Source organism: Lissotriton vulgaris, unplaced genomic scaffold, assembly GCF_964263255.1.
Source record: "Lissotriton vulgaris unplaced genomic scaffold, aLisVul1.2 SCAFFOLD_2398, whole genome shotgun sequence".
In the NCBI taxonomy this organism is placed as follows: domain Eukaryota; kingdom Metazoa; phylum Chordata; class Amphibia; order Caudata; family Salamandridae; genus Lissotriton; species Lissotriton vulgaris.
In genome coordinates, this window is record NW_028255800.1 from 94,520 (window position 1) to 118,861 (window position 24,342).

The window sequence follows — 24,342 nt, forward strand, 5'->3', positions numbered from 1 at the left end:
TTTCATAGTGGGGATCGTTAAGCCAGGAACCTCTACTGCCATTCGCATAACCACTGCGAATTAGGCACTTCCCTCCATGGCAGGACTGGTCGAGACTCGCGCAGGGTTAAAACATGGCCAGTATCCATGCCACTGGCATCTTGCAGTTATTCATACCAGTTTTTCTCATTATATTGCAGCACAAAGTTGTCCAACTCATTGTAGTTGTCATTATTGTCCTTGTCCGTGCCAAAAACAGTGTGTAAAGTGTGTGCCTTAACCTGCGGTAAGGACAAGGTATAATAATCTGAAGGATTGCCTATTGGCTGCATGGCGATCAAAGTTATGCAGGATCTCTGTTGTGGTGGATTTTGTTTGGGTTGCATAGCACAATGAGCTATCTGTAAATTCTTGCCAGCGGAACTGAGGCCAAAGACAGCATCAGAGTCTGTGCAGGACCCGATATGGGTTTAACTGTTGGTCCAGGCGCAAGTTTGACTTGAGGTCTCCTATGGAACCATGGGGCCAACGGGGAGCTGGTAAAGTGTTAAAAATGTGCAGCATGCCATCTCGGAAGACCTCCACTTGTTGCAATATTGCGGACAGACACCGGAATTCAGGGTGCGATGGTACCAGACACTCAATAAGCTCTGATAGAGAACGAGAGCAAGACCGTGCACCCTCTCTGGCGTCTGACAGTGGTGTGAAGGGGCCAAATTCCACTTCAACTTATGATCTTGCTGTTACTCAGAGACTTCAGCTGTACCGATGATCTGCTGCGTGAACAGGACCTTCCTTTCGACTTCCTCAGGTCATGGTGCCGACTTCTTGTGTTGGATGATGTAAAATATGGCCTTTGAGTTCATTTGGATGAAGTCGTCGCAGGCCTCCGAGTTGTTCTCTAACCCCAGAGGCCTCAAGCAGACCTTATCAAAGGCTTTTGGGGTACAATAATTGGCACCTTAATTGTAGGCTGATCAAGGCACAGGAATCTATATGGTTTGGGACATGAATATGTTAAATATCTGAAGTACCAGCTCTCCACTCTTTGGGACATATGAGAAGAGAAAGATATTGTCACAGCTGAAGTCTGCCTCCCGTTTCATACAAGAAGACAGAGTTGGAACTTTGACTGGCAGACATTACAAGTTGTAGAGTTACCCCAGCAAGAGGATGAGGGGACAGAACAGTAAGTGATTCTCAGATGTGGCCATGAGCCGCAGAACTGTGAACTAGTAAACATGGGGATGGTTTAGGAGTGGTGTGTGCAATACAGTTCCCCAGAAGAGAGGCCAACATAACACGGCCGAAGTATTGAGGTGGAGGGCAGCAAGGAGGTGAGGGGGTGAGAATATAGTGCAGCCCCAAACACAAGAGGTGCAAACAGATATACAATTGTAGCGAAGCCTAACAGGAGGGGGAAGATGATTGACCACTGCCCAAGAGGAGGAGACAGAGGGGGCAAGCAGAAAGAAAAGAGGACACAGATGGATAGAATGTTGCTCTAAAAGTGAGCAGAGAACTGGCCTACAGATGAAGGGTAACAGCCAAAAGGTGGGCAGAGAGCTGTCCAACATCAAAGAAAGAAAAGAGCTAGCCAAAGGTGGAAAATAGGCATGACACTCTTACGTACAGTCAGAGGTAAAGAGTGACACCCAACAGGAAGGCAAATAGCAGGCCCCCCCCCAAAAAAATACTTTGAGGCAGTGAAATCCTTGATAGGGTAGGTGATACAAGACAGCACACTAACTGGGTTGGGTAAGAAAACATGTTGTTAGAATGCCTCAAAAACTTAGAGGGGAGAAAAGCAACAGCGCATGGGATGGGAGCGTCAGGACAGAGATGACCAGAGCAATATCATGATCAAGAAAGCCAGAAGGCAACTAGCAGGACTGACAGCTCAGTAAGAGGGTTAATGATGAGCTAACTAAAGACCTGGGGAAAAAGGACGAAAGGAGCTGGTCAACATTAGAATGAAAAGGAGCAGGACAGGGGTCTCATGAGCAGAGTAATGGGCAACATCAAGAATAGGCCAAAACAGGTAAAAACAGCAGTAGATGGAACCAGCTGGCCCAACAGCAGGTACAAGAGAACTAGGTCAATCATCAAAAACATGTGCATATATCAGGGAAAAAAAGAAATAAAAGTGCACTGCAGACACTCTAGTGACTCAAGCTCTACTTCTCCCAGTAAAACACTAAATGTTTTTTGAGTCCGTAATGGTTTTTAAAGTAGGTAATGGTGAAAAACAATATACACAGCATGACCTTTTCTTAAAAATTACACTTTTCAACCAGTAAGAAAAACCAAAATACATACGTCTAACCTCTGACTTACAGATCCGTACAGTCAAATTTAGTTCTCTCCATTTTTGAAACCTCTGACTGCCAAAGCAAGATGAAGGTTTGAAGATGTGCATTCCAAATGCGGACATCTAAAAAATCCCCAGTTGTACCTCCAGAAAATAATTGGTCTTTGATTACTGCCAAATGATCACTACATGCAACTCATAGGTCATATTTCGCAAGTCAGTAATCAAGACTTATGTTCCTATTTATTGCAGTCTTTCAATTCAATGAATGCTTGTATTCTTTTACTGAAAGTCATTGATTTTTTTTTAAGCTCCAAAAAGTGTTTGTATACAAATCAAGGTCACCTTACTGTTGAGTACTAAGAGGGCTGCAACTTTACTATATTTCATATGCACATTAGCTGCTTCAGGGAGATGTCAGGACTATGTTTCAGAAGGACTTGGCCTAGCAGGTATGGTAAGTAATTTTAAAAGGGAATCAGAATACTCATAGCTGTGCATAAGAGATAGGCACTACTGTAAACTTTAAAAGATATCTTTCAGCAGTGATTTTCAGTCCCGGATTTTGAGAACAATAAAAAAAAATATCAGAGGTACACCATCATAAATTATTTCCCAGATTAATGTTTCAACAACCTGAGGATGTGCCTATCATCACCGTACCTTTACATGTTTAAGGAGTGGAGTGACAGTCGAATGGGCGGGTTATCAAACAGTTTTAAGTGAAAATAACTTGCAGCTGTTGAAAGATAAACAATCTTGGTGTCCAAGCATTTTGCTTTTCAGTCTACCATCAATTTACTTTAGGTTGGGAAGTGCGCAACCTAGGAGACATTTTTTAAAAACACTTTTACTTCAGCGCTTCCTCCCGCTTCAAGACTGCAATATATTTTCGGGTATACAACTGAAACATTTGAGATGATTAGCATTCAATTTGTTTTTCAGGAGGACAACATGCCAGTGCATCTGAAGGTAAGCGACGCATTGCTCTAAAGACTCACAATGCTTCTTTCACTAGCAGGTACGTTTGCCGGGCTGTTTAAATTCGAATTCATATTCGATAAACTACTAAAAGTCATTATGTATGATTTTGTCTCTAGTGCCTTGCCAGTGTATTACCTCCCGAGACTTTAGGATTTAACCTGTAATTGCCACTCTTTCTGTACTAATATATAGATCGACTGAATTGAAAGTTTCTAAGCTTGAGATGCTTCCGTATAATTTGTCATTTGTATTATGGCAAAAATCAGTCACTGGATACTAATTAACTGTGCAGTTTGTTTACAAATAAGAGATCCGATTTCAATTTAAAAAAAAAAAAATTCTATAAGTTTGGATTTAATCCCTTTATACACGACCCAAGAATTACTTTGCCTATTCCTCTTGCATGCAAAAATCTACATATGGTCTTCGGGCTTATGACAAACAGTTTTGGGCAGGTGCCTTCTCCCCTCCATCTGTCTGAATGGGTTGGGTATCTTTCTTCTGGAAATTGAATATTGTACCGCTCATCCTGCATGAACCTACACATTTTGATATGCTTAGGAGCACTCCGCTTCTATCTCCCTATAATCATGCCAGCTCTGGACTACAACTATGCACAGAATCTCAGACTGGACAACCCAGCGTAGTAACCAGCTAACCAGACTATATCATTTGGAATACCATAAAGGGACCTGCGGAGTTGTACAGAGCTACAAGAATTCTGAAGAATTCAAAACTGAGTGCCTCACTCCCCAATTCATTTCATCACCTACCACACTGCTATGCAGAGTACCATACCATAACCAGGCCTCAGTGGCCATCGGGCACAACAGGGAAACACTTACAACATACCGACAAAACAGACAATATACTTAGAACCACACACACTACATAGTATAGCATGCTACTCATGTAGGCATGGGCTTAAGTAGTATGTGGTATATAAAAGCTGCAATAAAATATTAGACCACTTATGAAAACATTCACCAGCACAGATATGCTTATTTTCCACTTTTAATGACCTAAAAGTTGCAAAGTATCGAAATCTCAAAAATAACTTTGTACCCTAACAATAACTAAATGGGAGTCTCTACCATACCTTTAATGTCATGTCATCAGAACAGGAAGCAAGAAGATTGCCGGTTGGATCCCATTTGATTGCATTTACTTCATTCTGAGGATAAATGAAAAATGTGGTCAATCTGGGTTTAGTGTTTAAAATAACCTGATAACCAGAACACTGTATTGTGAATTACGCCCAACACCCAATAACACCCAATAACATTGATAATCTTTAGATTTAAGACTTATTTATTAAAATTCTTACATGTAATGTAATTTCAAATGTAAATTTACTATTCACATTAGATCAAATAAAAATGATTCAAACCAGAAAAAGGAACTTACTGTGTGTCCCTGGAATGTTTTGATGGGCCTATCTTGCCCCAATTTACACACATGAATACACATGTCTGTACTACAGGAGGCAAACGTATTGTTACTTTGCCAGTCCACATCTAATGCTGGTGCTAGAAAAAGAAAAATCAATTTAGACCAAAAAATTAAATGTGTCTACTATAATATGGATAAAACTAAAGCACACACAAATTAATTCTAAATGTTAACCAGTTTCCATAATTTTCATCAAATACATTGCCTTATAGAAGCCAATACAGAGGGCTTTCAAGCATTGTTAGGATTAAGCAGATGAAATGGTAGATGCACAAGGAAAGAGCATGAGATACGCTATTAAAGAGGTGACAGTAGTAGCAGCTAGTTTTTATGCTGTACTCCGTTGGGCCACTGGGAAGTGATAGATGAGGGGTTCCGAACATTATCCTTGGTGAGTAAACCGAAAATACTATCTATTTCATCAACAGTTCAAACTAATTCAATTAAGTGTTTGTGTGACTAAATATTTTTCAGACATCAGATTAAAACATCCCATTTGCTCTTTAAACTACAGAGATGTGAGAAAGTACACCTTCCTAAGATTCTAAGTTTTACCTAATAAGACGTATCTGTCCTTTAACCCCTTCTGTGCTGATGACGAGCCCAGGCTCGTCATGCAGCACGGTGCTCGTGTGCTGGTGACGAGCCTGGGCTCGTCATGATCCGTGGAACGCTCACACGCGGGTCTAATTTCCCCGCTGTGCTGAGCGTTCCATTGCGCGGGCGTGGTCATGACGAGCCCAGGCTCGTCACCAGCACACGAGCACCGTGCTGCATGACGAGCCTGGGCTCGTCATGAGCACAGCGGCGCCGTGCGCGGCCCCCCTCCCCCCCGCGCCGTGGGGAAATTAGCCCCGCAGTGAAGGGGTTAAGTAGTCCTCTCTATGTTCTAATAGTAAATAAATCTAACTCCACGAACCAAACAAATTTCACTGTCATATTAACTAAACAATAAAACAACCAACTTGTATTAGCCTTGTGTGGGAAAGTAAGTAAATCCTTCAACATCATTTAAGAAGTCAATCAGAAACAGGTGCTGCTACATAGGTGCATGAGATTCAATACAAAGTTTTATCAAAGGAAGCCTCGTAGATTGTGACCGAGGTGTAATGTTATGTGACCAGTAAGCATCTGTTTGTGGCATGTAGAGCTGTAGATTCACATGCTTAGCATAAGTGCACTATCTAGTGTTGGGCAAGGAAATGTGCAAGTTGTTTTTCTTTGAAGAAGTCTTTTGAATCCAGGGGCCGCGCCAGCACCAGGCGCGGAGTATTTCCCATGTGCGGCTTAGGACCAGTGAGTCCTTGTGCTCCTGTTGAGACGTGGTAATCTGTGAAAGGTACATCATACCTATTTAGAAACAGAGTGGCAACAAAAAACCACTAAATACTGCACAAATTGTGTGAGAAAAACATTTTTAATTCTGTTTTGTTTGTCCTGAAGAATGCCCCTTAGACCCGGCTGGGCGAGATGGGGCAGAAACATGTTGACTTTGTCTAAAGTGATATAAAAAGATCTAGTGACACGATCTGTGATTATACCCTTTGTTTTTAACAACAAAATTTCATCCCTGGCAATTAAAGTTCAAACCAGGTGAAAGCTTGTTTTTTGTAAATATAATCTTTTCCTCTTGGGGGTATGTACATATCTCTGGACACTACTACGCTACACCAGAGGTGGCCGCAGGTTTGAGGCTGTCATACAGCACAAATTTGGGACACCCAATGATAATGCCATAACGCATATGTGGGGCGGAAAAACGATAAAAAACGCAAAGTAAACATAGCGTTTATGAGGGTGATCCAATTAATCTACTGTAACGTAGTTACAAGTGTCCATTCTCTTGATTATGTGGAATACTGAACTGGGGAACTGAATTGACAAAAAATCCTCCTCCCTATCTTGATTAATAGGGCCATATCATCTACATAGTAATGTTTAAGTACATATGTGTGGTGTGGTCCATGTAGCTGCCTTACATATATCAGCTATGGGTATATTCTCTGAGGCGACCAAGGAAGCGTCAGACTTGTGAGTTCAGCATTAGCAGAATAGGTTTGCATACATTTTACAATACAAAGTGAAATGCCTAATTTAAAAATTACTCTTCCTTCATGTGGTTTTGATAATGCAACAAAAAGTTGTGTTTTTAGAAATGATTGAGTTCTGTCAATATAATACATATGAACTCTTTCCACATGTAGTGTGTGTACCGCTTTTCCGCAACTGAATCAGGTTGGGGAAAAATACTGGTAACTCAATAAATAGATTTAAGTGGAACTGGGAGACCACTTTTGGAAGGAGTTTAGAATTGGTACATAGTACAACCATCTCGTTATGAAGTTGGATGAATGGTTCTTCTAGAATTATTGCCTAAAGCTCACTTATCCGTCCAAGTGAAGGGATTGTAATGAACGAGTTACTTACATTCGTTAATGATGTATCCAGAAGAGAGACAGTGGGGGTGTGGCGTCGACCGGCTCCATCCAGACGTCGTCCACGGACGTGACATCAATGAAGCCTTATAAGTCGCCCCCGGCCCACTGACACCAGTTTTCTACTGAGAAACTTTCCCTATGCCACAACATGGAGCCACTACAAAAACTGAGTATGGGAACAGTGTGCCAAAAAAAATCAACATTTTGAGAACAACGACAAGAACCAGAGAATGATGGGAAACATCACCACGGTGATGAAATTAATGGCCTGACAAACGAAAGACAGTTTGCAACCAGAGGATGGAACTGTATGAAAGACAGTCTGTAACCACAGGACGGAACGGTAAAGGACAAGCAGACTGGAACATGACTCAAGGCAAGTGACCACATGTGTGCAAAAATAGGGAATGTGCACCACACCCTCCAGAATGACCTATAGTCAACTAGATCCCCAACCCAATCGACTGCAGCACAGGCAAGGAGACCCTAAAGTAATGGGGAGAAACAGACAAGGGCATAGGGAGGGTAGAACATCATGAGAATCTCCACGCCGGAAGAACCAGGGTGGAGGAGCATGGAGGGGCACATAACAGGTACCCAAGAACGAGAATAGGTGGAGAGCCAACGTGCTAAAACAATCACACATCCTGCCCCAGAAGGAGGTGAAGTAGAGCAGCGCTCAGGAAGACCAAGGCCACTTGGAAGGAGGCAAGTGGGTAGAACCCACCTGGAAAGGTCCTCGCAGAACGGGGTGGATGGTCAGGCGTTGAGGAATCTGCGGCCAGACTGTCTCTTCCAGATACACCATTTTTGAAGGTAAGTAACTCGTTTATCTGATAGAGACATCTTGCCGCAGATTCCTTAACTTAGAATAGATACCAAAGCTATACCACATTGGAGGAGGGTCTGCGACTGAAAGCCACCAAGTTCCTCTGGGAAGAAATCCATCAATAACATTGACAAAAACCAGGATGTGACAGCAATGTCAGCGTGGCTGACACCAAACTCAAAGCTCAGCAATGCCATTGTAGCTGACACCAGACCCATGAAGCTCAGGGTGGACGCATGAGCAAGGGAAGCAAGGTACCACAATCAGTCAGAGGACGGAATAATCCCACTTTCATCCAGACAGGGATGTAACGAAATCACTGAACCAGAATGGTCAGTGCATAATGGCAGAATGCAATAAACTTCTGCAAAACGAAGTAAAACGGAGAATAGGATCCCAGCATCTGCAAGAGACAAAGTCCCAGAAAAGGGACCAAACGGTATGACAGTCAGAACATACATAGTGAGCCTCACAACAGCAGGTGCCAAAAAATGACATATCAGGGGCAGATGACATCATGCCGAGACAACTAATACAGAGCTCCCTCTATTGAGAGAGAGCACCTCTGAGCACAACAGTGGGGACCCGCAGGTCTTGTTCAATAACACAGAATGTAAGTCAAAGGATAATGGCGGGAAGCACCAAATTGTTCTTTCAGCATTCAGAATTTATTCAACTGGTGTTGAAGTTGCTGTTTAATAATTCAATGAAAGAAAGGTATCCAATAACATGTCTCCATCATTGGAAAAGTTTTTTAAACAAATAATCACACATCCCCATGCATTTCGGGCCACTCCCTTCTTCAGGGGATTACTCTACAAAAAATCCAAATGAAACAATTCAATCACATGTCTATCTGTAAATGGGCAAACAAAATAAACAAGGTGCTCTTGTGAAACCAGAAGTGACAGAGAAAATCAGTAGTCAGGATAGACACTAACCCGAGTTTGGAATCCCAAAAATATAAGTGATAGAAACGGTAATATAACTGAAATCATGTGATGTATAAAGCACCCAAAGACTATAACCGTGTGAAGTGAAGAACTCAAAAAATGCGAATGCATAAGCGCAAGGTACGTACAAAAAAGAATCATGCGTGCCACTATAGATAATCAGAAAGTGCAGAACCTAGTAAAGTAAGGAATATAAACGGAACCGACGGTTCCTCGAGTAGTGAAACCTCAGAGGTTCTAGCAATGTCCCAAGTCGGGTACTTACATCAGCGTGATGTTGCTCAAACTACGCGGAGTTCCGCGGAGTGAATGATCAGTCGGGAAAGCCGCTGATCGAATAGGAAGTAGCGAATGGGTGAAATAGACATAGAAAGCAGACTGAAAGCCTGACAGTAAACAAACCGTGAACACATCAGATATACAAGGTGTCGCCATGTTGGAAAAGGATGCAGCTAGACAGAAGATAAAGAAAAACAATTAGATACAGTATAAAGTAACGAGGGTAGAAGAATGAAAGAAATATAGTATCAGATAAGAAACAGAAAAATGTAAGATCATGACAATATATTACAGATAGCATAGAAATTCCATACGATCATTAAGCCCATGGGGCACCATGGTGGACATATGACGGATCCAAAAGTTCTCTCTTTTGAGGAGGGTATTCTTATTGTTCAAAGTGACCTTGACTTGCTCCAATACTTGGAATTTCAATTGAGCCACACTGTGTCTGTTTTCATGGAAATGGGTAGCCACACTGGATTTCAGGTTTTGAGTCCGGATGTTACTTTTGTGTTCAAGAATTCTGACACGAATCTTTCTCTCAGTGTGTCCGATGTAACATTTACCGCAGGGGCCTTTCAACATGTATATAACATTGCTGCTGTTACAGGTAGCATTAACTCGGAGTTTAATCACATGTCCTTTCATAGGGTGGTTGGTCTTGTTACCAGAAATACAGTTACTACAGTTACTGCAATTGTAGCAGGGTTTGAGGCCCGTGTAGGTGATAGGAGTTCCTGTTTGTGTGGTTTGACTAAAAAAAAATTCACATTTCGGCCTCTGGTGAAAGCAAACATGGGAGGCTGGCTGAATAGGCCAAGGAAGTCAGGTTCCATTGCAAGTATGGGCCAGTGTTTGCGAATGATGTGTTGAAACTGGTTGGACATCTTCGAGTATTTAGAGACAACGACCATGCGGTCTGAATGTTTCTTGGGCTTAGATTTAAGAAGTTTAGACCTAACACATTTATCAGTCCTCTCTATTGCCAGATCCAGAATAGGTGTGGGATACCCACGTGCCCCGAGTCTCTCCAATGTGATTTTGATCTCTTTCTTGCTTTCTTGTTCCTTAGACACAATACGTTTCACTCGAAGTAGTTGAGCATAAGGTAGGTTATTCTTTAGGCCAGCTCGGTGAAAGCTTTTGTAGTGTAGTGTGGAATTCCTATCTGTAGGTTTCCGAAAGATTGTGGTGAACCAGTCTTCTGCCTCTCTGTGTATTTCAAAGTCCAAATAATGGATACATTTATCACTGTATTCCCAGGTAAATTGGATTCTCTCGTTGACGTTGTTCCATGATCCAAGAAAGTTAACTAGGGTGTTGATCGATCCACCCCATAACAGAAACACGTCGTCTATGTACCGAAGATACAATTTTCCATGTTGCAGCCAGCTGTTTTGACATAGTATGTGCGACTCTTCAAACAGTTTCATATAGATGTTGGCGTAGCAAGGAGCTGCCGAATTTCCCATGGCAGTGCCATTCAACTGTAGTATCCATTTATCCAGTACCGTGAAGTAACTGTGATAAAGTGTAAACATGGTGAGTTGCATGAGAAAAACTTTGAGATCCGGGTCTAGATCAGATGTAGCTAATACTAGTTCAATGGCTTCCATTCCTCCATCGTGGGGAATGGAGGTATAGAGTGAACACACGTCCACTGTACACATGATGAGTTCTGTGTTTTTAAGTTCATTCATGATGGGTTCAAGCTTCAATAAAAAGTCTGTGGTGTCACGTACGTGTGACTGAGTTTTGAGCACATATGGTTGCAGATATTTGTCTAAAAATTTACCCACATTCTCATGGATGCTTCCTCTGGTGGATACGATAGGCCGAAAGGGAGGTTTGGTGGGGTGTTTGTGCATCTTGGGCAGCATATACATTACAGGAGGTTTGGGATTGGTCGGAGTCAAGAATCTTCTAGTTTTGTCGTTAATGGTGCCATTGTCAAATGCCAAGTTAATGATTTGGATCAAATTTTTGGAAAACTCCATGGTGGGGTCTCCCGGAAGTGTATCATAGGTATTAGTGTCCATGATATGAGCCTCGATCTGTTGTTCATAGAAGGTGGTGTCCATGATCATCAGGGCGCCGCCTTTATCCGCGTTCTGACACGTAATGGTGGGATTGTCTGCTAGTTTTTGTAGGATGTTTCTCTCCTTTTTTGTCAAATTCCCATATTTCATGGGAGGTTGGAACGGTAAACTCAAGATCTCCTGTTTGATCAGGTTCTCAAAAGAGTCAATAATCTTATGGCTTTGGGGTGCCAAAAAAGTACTGTGTGGGCGAAGTCCTCTGAGCATGTCTTCTTCTAGTGGAGGTGTAGGGCAGATATTCTGAAAGTAATGTCTGAGACGGATATTCCGTACCAATTTGAAGGCACTGACTTCTAGCTCCAAAGTATTAGTGCGAGTGGTGGGCACAAATGATTGTCCCTTTTGCAGGGTGTTGATCTCTTCAGTAGATAATGCAATAGAGATGTTGATGACTAGATTTTCTTCTGAATTTATCGTCTTCTGTTTGTCTTCTTTGCTTTTGTTGCTGGTGGAGTTTTTTCTGATTCCTCTGCGGGTTTTTCCCCCCCGGGCTCTTTTTGTTGATCTTGGCCTGATTCTAAAAAATTAACCGCAGGATCGGTGGAGGTACTCGGTGTCTGTGGTTCAACATTAGATGTGTCACGGGTTGGTTTTTGTCTACTGTCCTTCTCGGGGCAGATGACATCATGCCGAGACATACAAACTAAGACTACCAGGAGATACATAGATGTGGATTATAAGAATACACGTATGAAGACATTGAGTACCGTGAGAACCACCACACGAATGGACAAGAGCACTGAAATGCAACAGCATGTGCGAGACGGCAGAGAAAGACGGATTCATCACCAGGTAGACAACCAGCCAACCGTTCCCACAGGTTCAATGACCAAAGGTCACCGGCATACCGGACACGCACAAAGCCATCTCCCAAGAGGGAGAGAGAAACAGAGGAAATCTGGGACAATCCCGAGAAACCACATCAAGGAAAACCATGTATGCTTGCCCTCTCGTGTGCATACACCTCATGACATACAGGGAGCATATACAAAAATATGAAAAAGGAGGTCCCCCAATAGGTACCAATGTGAAACAGAGTAGGACATACATTGTACATCCACTTAAAGGGAGACACCAACCCCCGATCGGGAAGTAAAGACTTAGCTTCCGCGATACAGGCAGGGACACTGACCCCCCCCACATGAACGAAGATGAAGGAGTCATTAATACCTAGACATGGTGTCAGAAAAAGTGTATGTATGGGGAGGAGGGGGGGGGAGAGAGAGGGGGGGAAAGAGAGGGGGGGAGAGAGAGAGGGGGGGAGAGAGAGAGGGGGGGAGAGAGAGAGGGGGGAGAGAGAGAGGGCGGGAGAGAGAGAGGGCGGGAGAGAGAGAGGGCGGGAGAGAGAGAGGGCGGGAGAGAGAGAGGGCGGGAGAGAGGGCAAGAGAGAGGGCAAGAGAGAGGGCAAGAGAGAGGGCAAGAGAGAGGGCAAGAGAGAGGGCAAGAGAGAGGGCAAGAGAGAGGGCAAGAGAGAGGGCAAGAGAGAGGGCAAGAGAGAGGGCAAGAGAGAGGGCAAGAGAGAGGGCAAGCGAGAGGGCGGGAGGGATTGAGGGAGGGAGGGAGAGGGGGAGGGAGAGAGACTGGATGACGCCTGAGATCATCAGGTGACCCAATACATCCACTGAGAATCGTAACAGAGGCCCGCCCTCCTCCCCGGCGCCTGTAGCAGCTGCAGTATTCACATATACTCATAGCATGGTCATCTCTCACTGAGTTTCACTCCATCTTGGCCACAATGGCTAAAAACAATCTGGGGATGGAGTCGATGCCCATGCGCACTGTAGTCCAGGGGAGGAGCCACCAATCTCGTGATACTTCGAAGACTCTTCCAGGACAACAATGTGCAATCATCCGGACCCAACACTAGGCGGCGATCTATGCACAGATATGAATGTCAGCAGCCCTACATGTCAAGAACAGATGCATACTGGTAAGTAGCATATTCGGTTCGAGGCATGTGGGCTGCTGAATTCATATCTGTGCCTAGAATATATAGCAGTCCCTCCATTAGCGGCGGCCGCCCGTGCCAGCTGCAGCAGTTTGAAAAAGTGTTTTGAAAACAGCCTGCTCTACAGCTGCCTGGTGTTTGGAGTGCACATCAACACAGTAATGCTTAGTAAATGTGTGTGTGGTAGACCATGTGGCTGCTCTACATATGTCTTCCAAAGGAATGCCATAGAGGCCCCTAACTTCCTGGTGGAGTGGGCTCTTGGTGGAATGGTAAGAGTGCGTTTTGCTTTTAGATAGCAGATCTGGATATATTTAACGATCCATCTAGAAATACCAGCCTTGGAAATAGGGTTACCTTTGTGCTGTGGTGCAAAGGCGACAAAGAGTTGCTTAGTGTTCCTAAAATCCTTGGTCCTATCAATGTAATACATAAGGGCCCTTTTAACGTCAAGGGTATGGAGCATCCGCTCCGCCAGTGACTCAGGATTTTGAAAGAAAACAGGTAATTCGATTGTTTGGTTGATGTGAAACTGAGACACAACCTTGGGTAGAAATTTAGGGTTAGTGTGAAGCACTACCCTGTTGGAATGAATTTGGATAAATGGCTCTTGGATAGTGAGGGCTTGCAACTCACTAACCCGCCGTAGCGATGTAATTGCTATGAGGAAAGCCACTTTCCATGTCAAGAACTGAATCTCGCAGGAATGCAGTGGTTCAAAGGGAGGACCCATCAGCCTGGTAAGGATCACATTGAGGTTCCACTCAGGAGCTGGTGGAGTCCCTGGCGGAATGACTCGTTTGAGTCCTTCCAGAAAAGCTTTGATGGCAGGCACCCTGAAGAGGGAGAGGTGCTGCCTATTTTGGAGATAAGCGGCCATTGCAGACAGATGAATGCGAATGGAAGCATAGGCCAGATTACACTTGAATAGATGGAAAAGGTAACAGATGATGTTCTGAATAGAAGCATCCAGCGGGTTAATGTTGTGGTCTGCACAATAAATGACAAACCGCTTCCATTTTGCCGCATAGCATGCTCTAGTAGTGGGCTTTCTTGCCTTCCGAATGATGTCCATACAGTCGGCAGGTAAGTGCAGGTAGCCAAATTCTAGGACTTCAGGAGCCAGATCACCAGGTTGAGCTGTTGCGGATCTGGGTGCTGAATGTCGCCATGGCTCTGCGTCAGAAGGCTGGGTGTGAGGTGTAGCCTCTGATGCGGCACCACAGACAGTTCTAGAAACGTGGTGTACCATGGTTGACGAGCCCACGTTGGAGCAACCAGGATGAGAGTCATCGAGTGCTGCCTGAGCTTGCGTGCCACCAGCGGTATCAGAGGTGCTGGGGGGAAAGCATATGCAAACCTGCCTGACCAGTTCATCCATATCGCATTGCCCTGCGACTGCAGGTGTGGGAATCTGGCGGCGAAGCTTTGGCATTTTGCGTTCTCCCTTGTGGCGAACAGGTCTATCTCTGGACGACCCCACCTTTGGAAGTACGGTTGGAGTACTGATGGATGCATCTCCCACTCGTGCATTTGGTGGCTGTGCCTGCTGAGCAGGTCCGCCATCTGATTGTCTTTGCCCGGGAGATGCTCTGCCATGAGGAAGATGTTCCTCTGAATGGCCCACTTCCACATGCTCTGAGCCAGATGAGACAGCTGCGGAGAGTGTGTGCCTCCCTGCTTCTGAATGTAGTACATTGCTGTCATGTTGTCCGTCCGAATCAAGACGACCTTGTTGCATAGATGTACTTTGAATGCTTTTAATGCCATGAAGATCGCCATCAGTTCTAGAACATTGATGTGCATCTTCCCCTGTTGCTGCGTCCACAGTCCCTGCACAGTGTATTGGAGTACATGCGCTCCCCATCCCTGGAGAGAGACGTCCGTGGTCAGGATAATCTCTGGCACAGGCTCCTGGAACGGTCGGCCCTTGCAAAGGTTTCGTGGATTCCACCAATGCAGAGAGTTGTATGCCCGACCGCTCACCAACACTAGGTCTTTCAACTGGTTGTGAGCCTGAGTCCACTGACGTGCTAAGCACTCCTGAAGCGGACGCATATGTAGTCTGGAGTGCGGGACAATGGAGATGCAGGAGGCCATCATGCCTATCAACTGCATGAACACTCTTGCTGGAAGCGAGTGTTGAGGTCTGAATTTTTGGATCAGCGACTAAATGCTGCTGACTCTCACTGAATTTGGCTGGGCTGTGGCCGCCAGATTGTCTATGTCGAACCCAGGTACTGTCGTACATGGGCGAGCTGGAGGTGGGACTTTGGGTAATTCAGTGAGAATCCCAGATCGTGCAGGAGGTGAATGGTGTGGGACACGTGGTCGGCACACTGTTGGGCTGACTTCGCTTGGATGAGCCAGTCGTCCAGATAGGGATAGACGTGGATGTTGTGACGTCGTAGATGTGCCGCCACCGTCGCCAGGCACTTTGTGAATACCCTGGGTGCCGTGGTGACCCCGAAAGGCAAAACCTTGAATTGGTAGTGCTGGTTTTGGATGGTGAACCGGAGGTATTTTCTGTGTGAAGGATGTAGCGGAATGTGGAAGTACGCATCCTTCAGGTCCAAAGTTGCCAGAAAGTCCCCCTGTTGTAGCAGTGGGAGAACTTGCTGTAGTGTTAGCATGTGGAAATGCTCGGACAGGATGTAAAAGTTGAGGGGCCTGAGATCCAGGATGGGCCTGAGGGATCCGTCCTTTTTTGGAATCAGGAAGTACAGGGAGTAAACTCCCGTGCCTCTTTCCTGCATGGGCACGAGCTCTATTTCCCCTTTTTGCAGCATGACTGTGACCTCCTGCTGCAATAAGTGCAAGTGCTCGCCTGACATAGGACGGTGCTTTGGGGGTATGTTGGGTGGAGTGGATGTGAGCTCCAGACAATAACCAAATTGGATAAGCTTTCTGACCCACCTGTCCGTGGTGATGGACTTCCACACGGGCAGGAACTGCTGGAGTCTCCCCCGACCGGTGTTGTGTGGTCGGGGGGCAGTGACAATGCGTCACTGTTTGTTGGCGGTAGAGGACCTGGAGCTGTTGTTGCCACGTCCTCTGCCCTTGGCGCTGTTGCCGCGGTATCTACCTCGACTCTTGTTGGCATAAGTAGTCTGGGTGTTGCCTTTGTACAACTGCGCGGACTGCGAAAGTTGACCCCTTGAGGTGCCTCTGGTATTGGAACGACGAAAGGACCCACTCCGAAACTGCTGGGACTGCAAGGCACCCATGGATTTTGCAGTGTCTGTGTCCTTCTTCATTTTCTCAAGGGTGGTATCAACCTCAGGGCCAAACAGGTGATCTGGGTTGACCTTTTGGTTCAAGATGGTGGGTTGAATGTCCGGCTTGAACCCAGATATTCTTAGCCAGGCATGTCTGCGAAGCATAACGCTAGTGTTAATGGCGCGTGCGGCGGTGTCAGCCGCGTCCAGAGCGCACTTTATGGAAGCGTTGGAGATCAGCTTCCCCTCCTGTATTAGCATCTCAACCCCTTCCATATATTGATCGGGTAGGTGTTGCAAAAAGGTCTCTAGGGTATCGTAGTGTGCCCTGTCATAGCGCGCCAGATGTGCCACATGTTGGCTGCCTGCGCTGCCACCCTCTTCCCCGAAGCCTCAAAGACCTTTGATTCTTTGTCTGGGGGAGGAGCATCACCCGTAGTCTGGGAGTTGGCCCTCTTCCGGGCATTGGAGACAATCAGGGAGTCAAGAAGCAACTGTCCCCTAATATAAGTTGGATCTGTGGGCGCTGCCTTATACTTCTTGTCGATCCTCGGGTTGATGACTCTCGCCCTGGTGGGTTCTTTGAAGACCTCAGCAGCGTGCTTTAAAACACCCTTCAGCATTGGCAGGGTTTTTACAGTCTTTTCAGAGACAGAAAAGGTGTCAAAGAGGAAGTCGACGTCCACAGGGTCAGCATGCAGCTCGACGTTGTGATTGGCTGCTGCCCGCTCAATGAGGGCATTGAAAGCCGCAGAGTCCTCAGTGGGGGAAGTTTTAGCAGAGAAGAGCTGAGGGTCCTGCCCAGAATGCGGGTCCCCAGGCTCACCACCAGCAGACCAGGGCTCTGCCACATCCTCTGGGTCTGTGTAGACGGGATAGCTATATTCATCCTAGTCATCGCCCTCACCACCGTCCACATCGGAGTGAGTGGGCGAGACTTCGTGAGCTTGCGGTGAAATGGGCTCCACCAAGGCTGGAGTACCAGCAGAGTTCATCTTCCGCTTTAGTGGGATCTTGTACGACTCCAATTGGGGCTCCGGGGTGATTTTCCTCTTCAGGAGGGAAAGCCTGCCCGTTTCGGCGTAGATGAAATGTTCTTGACGCTCCTCATCTGAAAGTTGTCGAGGCCGCGGGCCAAGGACCACCAACGATGCCTTCGGCGTCGAAGATACCTCCTCGGGCACGCCGGCCCCCGGTTTAGTAGCGAAAGCCTTCGGCGCCGTCTTAGGCGGCAAGGTAAAAAGGATCGGCGTGGGCGCCTTCGCCGGTTTCTCCAGAGGCTTGGCCGGCGGAGGGTCCTTCGGCTCGACTGCTGCGGCGCCGTCCCTTATGCGCTGTAGGGACTCCGTGACCTTCTTTGTGAACGCGGCAGATGGATGTGCCGGTTCAACAGAGAGGTCGGTTTCGGAGTGGAGTCCTTCGAGGTCCCCCTCGGAGTCGACACACTTGGCGCAGCCCCCTTGGCCTTGTCGTGTGGAAGCGGGGCAGAGAGGGCCTTCGGGTCGTCAGGCCGCTTCTTCGGGTCGGTAAGAGACCTTTTGGGGTCGTCGACCATCTTCTTGTGATAGAGTCGACCCTTGCCGGCGTCGACTGTCTTCGGCGCCGATGCGGCCGTGTCCGACCCCTTCACTGTCTGCTTCGACGTAGTAGCCTTCGGGTCGGCCATTTTGACGTGGCCCTTCGGCTCAACGGCCATCTTAGGTTTCTTCGGCGCCGAGGCCTCCGAAGTCTTCGATCCGACCAATGCGATGCGCACTTTCGGTTTCGATATCTCTGGCGTCGAGACCGTAGATTTCACTTTCGGTTTTTGTGTCACCGTGAGTGAATCGGTACCAATGTCTGTGGCCGGGCCGGCAGGCGGGCCGAGGAACTCACATCAAGGTTTCGGGTAAGGCCCGAAGGCGATCCCTCGACCTGGGCCTTATTGATCGGAACGGCCCCAGAGTCAGTTTGAGGAAGCTCTTCGTCCGAGCTATCCTCCATGGCCCCAAGGGCCCCGTCGTCGTCCCCTACCTCCTCGACGACTTCACCGAAATCTTCGGCATCGTAGTCGTCCTCGACCTCCGACGCGGGGTTAGATTCTGAGATGTCCTGGATATCTTCATCCTCGACCTCCCCAGCATCGAAAAGGTCCGTAGGCGCCGATGCAGATTGCTGGGCCTCCAGGCGCGCAGCTCGACGGAGCTTGAGTGTCTTCTTGGACCGGAATCTCGAACAGGCCATACACTTGGCCTCGTCGTGGTCCGGCGACAGGCACTTATTGCACACCGGGTGGAGGTCGATGTGTGGGTACTTCGAGTTACACACCGGACATCTTTTGAATGGACCACGGTTTTCCATGATGGTCGATGAGTCTGGAGCGTCGACTAGGCCCTCCGCGCCGAAAGCACGCGGAAGTACAAAGCTCGGCTTGGAGCCGAGGAAAGTTGCTAAGCCGAACGCAAGACAATACCGACGCAAATCCTAAAGACCTTTTGGTCTCAAAGTTAAGTTAATTCTTATCGATTCCGACAAGAGGGAACCAAAGACATCCGAACCCAATGGCGGAAAAAAACAATCTGGGGATGGAGTCAATGCCCATGCGCACTGTAGTCCAGGGGAGGAGCCACCTATCTCGTGATACTTCGAAGACTCTTCCAGGACAACAATGTGCAATCATCCGGACCCAACACTAGGCGGCGATCTATGCACAGATATGAAATCAGCAGCCCACATGCCTCGAACACCTGAGTCTTGTGTGGCAACAAACAAAAGAACTTGAGCCCCGGCCAGGGAAGGGCAGAGGGAAGCAAAGGGCAAAAGTCAACACACAGCAGAGATGCGTTTGGCGAACATTCCACTGCCCAATGGTAAACCCCAGACAGGGTGTGAGCCATGCGAAAAGCCCAAGCCCTTTTCAACACCAGGGAAGAAGATAATATCACAGAAGACAATACCACAGGAAAAGAAGGCAGCAAAGACAGTGGTGAAAGGAATACTACAGACCCCGTGACAGAGCACACACCCAGTGTGGATCCAAATGTGGTGCCTGCCTAGAACACAGAAATAAACCGTTCTGGAGCGGAATGGAACAATGCGCCCACTTGATCGCATTCCCACGCTGAAGACAGCCAATGTTGCCAGGGGCATAACGACGGTTCAAAGATTAGCCAAAGGCAAGACAGGAGGGCGTGAAACCCCCTGGGGCGAGCCAGACATGGCAGAACCCAGTCAATACATACACTGGAGCAGGCTTCGTCTACATACGTCGGAATGTGCTACAGAACAACCGTAGGTTGCATCACAGAAGCTGGAGGGCTACGCCAGTCAGAGGTTGTCCTCAGAGGAGGCGCCCTACCACAGCAGAGGGATAGGCCAAAGTGAGAAGTCTACAGTATAACAAGGCTCCCTGTTTTCCGTTTTTACAGAATTTTACACATAAATATAGACAGAAAACAATGTGTTTTCTGTCTGTAATTATTTTTAAAAGTGGATAAATACAGAAAATTAGGCTGCTTTTAAAGGATTCTCCGTGCTGTCATAAATTATAGCCTAACACCTGAGCAGGGGAACAGCATCGGAAATTAAAAACAGGATGACATTTCTTTAAATAACTGCATGAGTCAATATACATTTGTGGTATAAGGCTAGCATTTACCACAGGATGTATAGTTATGAATATTTGGCAACTTAAATAGCTAAAACAGGACCGACATCAAAGTATGGGCGTGCGTCTATCAATTAAATAAATATGGAAATGTACACTTGTACAACTTCATTTATACGCAAAATAAATATGGATAAATACAGATAAAATTACCCAAAAATAAATTTGGATAAATACCGACGGAAATGTTAAAAAAATAAACACAGTAAAACCGGGAGCCCCAAGTATAACGCATAGGAAAACTCCCTCAGAGGGGTGGAAAATATACGAAGAGTACTCCACAGGAGCCTCCAAAACTTTCTGGGCAAAGAAGAGCAGCTACATAATAGCTAACGAATAGATCACATAGGGTATGTCACATCCCTATAAAAGCACGGGACACCTCTTGAGACAAGCTCAGAGGCAGAAGTAAAAAATAAATGTATAAACAGCTGGCTCGCCTGTACCAAAATAAGGGAAAAAAACATGGCTGATCAGCCATACAACCAATTTGGGAAATAACGTCTTGAACCCAGAGACGGAACCAAGAAAGCAGTGGTAATACTGCATACGAAATCAAAAGTCAGCCATGAGGACTAAAAACCATGTGAGTCATGGAAACCCAGACGTGAGGCGCTGTACCGCAGAGACTGCATGCCCGTCAAACAGATTGACCCCATGAAAGGGCAGATCCCTAAGTCACTCACGAACACACGCAGTAGTGTTCAGGGAACGAAGATCCAAGCTTGTGGACGCAAAGACATTGCGGCCACATGACTCCAACGACCTACACTCCCAAGTGGGAGAAATCAACGGAGGAGGAGATGAAGGGAACGCTGCCTGGACCACAAGCCCTTGAGCGCTAGGATGGCGGAACAAACAGGCAATGTCACCTGGAGCAGGGTGATGACTATGTGCAATAGCACGACTCACCGTGTCCGCCGGCGAGGGCCTGTCCCAAGTCCCCAGAAGGATATCATGTAATGACCCGCCGAAAGGCAACAATGGCCCCACGTCCACTATGCCATTGTGGAGAAGATCCAACGAAGGATCCGAAGGCAGGGAGAGAGAGGGGGGTTGCATCTGCAAGATATCAGCAGCCTTGTGAACCGCCCTTGCAAATGCTGCGCTAGCCTACGTGGCCATACAAAGCAGTGACAGCAAGTCATCCGTAGGGAACGGCTGCAGGCTAAGCCGTCCACCAAACGTCAGAGGCTCCGCAGAATGACGAGCCGGCCAGTGGGCCATGGGCACCTGCTCCGTGGAGCCCTGAAACAACCCTGGGGTAGGGAACCATCTGGTGCCACGTCCTCTACCAAGAGGAACATCCGGGGACAGAACTGGCGTCGACAACCCCCGAAGACGACTCGACAGACCGGCGTCGACTCGACCACCGAGGTGGGAGAATGCGTGGAGGAAAAACGTCTGCATCCAACCATGAAGCAGGGAGCCCCTCAGGGCTGTGCAAAGACGCTGCAGGAAGGCCAGACGTCAAAGTGCGATGCCCCTCCAGGCCGTGACCTGACGTCGCAGCAACTTCGTAACCGGAGTCAAGGCACTGTCAGTGCCGCCAGTGAACCCTCTCCCCGAACCTGAGTCCCTACACCCACTGTGGGGCCCAATGAAGCGCCAGGGAGAGAGGGTGACCCAAAAATGGCCCGCAGGGCCCTGGAATAGGCCTTCGTCTGAGCCGCCTCATCACCAGGAAATGGTGGTGGCTCACCCAAGCACCACATACTGGTCTTGCATGGATCTGTCGCAGACATCTGCTGCATACAGGTCTCTCCCGACTTGAAGCCTGCAAGCATCGGCACACTGTTCTGGATGCGAAAAGGCATCAAGAAGGCCTGAAAAAAAAAAAGCCAGAGGACCCACAACTCCCGGATCAGCGTTCAGAAAAACTGACATCCGTGTGCGAGGGGGGAGAGGGGGGGGGGGGGGGTGATAAAATGATTTGTATGGCTTTATTGATTTCACTGCAATGTACTGTACAATTGGACAATATCAAATAGCTCGTATAGCTTACCTATAAGTGCATAGTAAACAATAGCTGAGTTAGAGTGACAAAATCAAATGTCACTAGTGGAATGCAGCACTCAAAAGTGCCACCACTGCAGTGACCAAGTCAAAACACAAATCTAGGCCTGCCACCACAATTCGAAAAGTCAAAATAAACACTTTAGCCGGGTCAAATCCTTCCTCCCACGAAAGACCTTGGTAGTCCAAGGTAAGATACTAGATTTTAAAAAGAAGGGCATATTCCTTTTGTGCTTATCTTGCCCTCACAGCGAAAACACAAAATGGACATTTTTACTGTAGCAAGGCCAGTAGTCCCATGAGTAACATGGGGTTTCACTAACCACTGTGATAAGTGTTAGCTTACATTTGAGACCAAGGAAAGTACTTAAGGTATCAATTGCTACATTAAACTTGACTCACAGCGGAGATTGGATTTAATGCAACTTTAAATAGAAAGTGGACCTTGGAAAGTCATTGCTTTGATGCCCAAATCTTCAGTAGCCTTTCATGTCTATCTGCAACTGTTGTCACCAGAGACAACATGCAGACCCCCCCCCCCCCATCCCCCCCCGCCCCAGCTAGGATGAAGTGCTCAGAAAAAACACATTACTGTTGATGGGAAGAGGTGTGACCTTCAGCAGGATAACTACGGGGCGAAGGCCACAGATGGCCCAGCTTCAAGGAGGTACCACTTCAATGAAACAAATAGGGATCACATCTTCTCCTGCCTGCTCCTTTGTGTAGGCAGACAAAATGGCATCTCCTTCAGAAGGGGGGAAAACAGTTGAATAACTGGTTTTACAGAAGTGGTTAATTATTCTGGGTACATCCTGTGTGTGTACCCACGGCTTCTCACACGGGAAGGAGGCTTGCGTCATATTGGTTTAGTGTGAAGAGGGTATCATGGGGTTGTTTGGCGGCCAAAACCCTAGGAAGTGATGTAAAGTGGTATGACTGCCTTGTGGGCACTACTGTCCTATTTGCTAATGAGTCCCACTCTTCCACAAACGAGAAGATGGCATAAAGTGGCACTCCAAATCCTAAATCCTCAGATTACTACTGGACTGGAAACAAGACAGGTCAGCTCTGCTGCCTCTTGGACCCAGCAAAAAGAGGCTGTACTAAAGACTGGAATGCACCTACTGCACATGAGGGACCTTCAAAGAGTATTGTGCCTGCTGCACAGACTCGTGGAACAGAGCTCCACTTGTGCCAGGACGAAAGAAGTGACTCCAAGACCTCAGCGGCGAACCTCCTGTTAAATTTCAGGGCCACCAAAAGAAACCTGCACCTGTTGAGAGCCCAGCTGCCAGGAATGTGGGCCTGCTGCTGGATGACCAAGTACCTGCAGGGAGACTGAGTCTGAACCTTCCCGAGGTGTCCCCAAGCCTGTGGGATCCATAGTCGAAGTTCAAGTGGACTCTGGTAGCCTAAAGAAAGGGATATTCTTACCTGCAAGCAACCGCTGAAACTACTGTAACAGGGAGACCAGCACTGGACTCAACTGCTACATTGTGGAATCCTGAGGCTGCAGAGAACCCCTAAAGCCTGTGGACCCCACGCTGGCCCCAGGAAACCTCACTGCATCTGTTAAGCATCTCCAGCACCCTTTCCCTCCAGCATCAGGACCACTGCTTGACTGGACCACAATAAAGGAGAAAAGAGGATCCTAAAACTGCTTATTACGACAGGTAAACTGGCACTCTGCACCAGAGTGATCCCTGTAACTGGCCTCAACCCATTGAGGCTACTCCAAGAGGATTCTAACAGGTATTTCAGTCTGTGACTACCAACCACTTGCAGTGACTTACTGCATTTAATAGATTAAAAAGTGTTTTACCTACCTTCAAACAAATAACTATCTCCTGTTCCCCTTGATAAGAGTTTTGACCCTTTTGGGTCTATTTAAAGCTAAAAATACACAAGTTTTATTAAATTGGTGCTGGATGTTTATTAGGTTGTATTTATTACCTGTTTTGATGCTTCTAAAAGCTTTACATTTGTGCTTTTAAGTAAGCCTGACTGCTCTATGCCACAGCTAACCAGGACTGAGAAAAGGATTTTCTTAAACAAAACCAATTGGACCGGATATAAATTGTGACATTATGTGGCGAGGCCTCACCACATAATCCCCTTCCTTACAGGGGTGAACCATCCTCTAAAATTCCAGTTAGATAATACAATATCAGAGCACTGATCAATATA

General features: G+C 46.8%; 1 protein-coding gene across 2 annotated transcripts in view; it reads right to left on the reverse strand.

The window, feature by feature from the left end:
- The window catches only part of LOC147658892 (F-box-like/WD repeat-containing protein TBL1XR1), a 294,359-nt gene that overhangs the window by 54,922 nt on the left and 215,095 nt on the right, over positions 1-24,342 (reverse strand). For both annotated transcript variants that reach the window (XM_086952052.1, XM_086952053.1), the window contains exons 12-13: positions 4,682-4,803; positions 4,374-4,448 (exon numbers count right to left, since the gene is read on the reverse strand). In XM_086952052.1, coding sequence (XP_086808178.1) covers positions 4,374-4,448; positions 4,682-4,803 — 197 coding nt within the window. The remainder of the gene's footprint in view (positions 1-4,373; positions 4,449-4,681; positions 4,804-24,342) is intronic.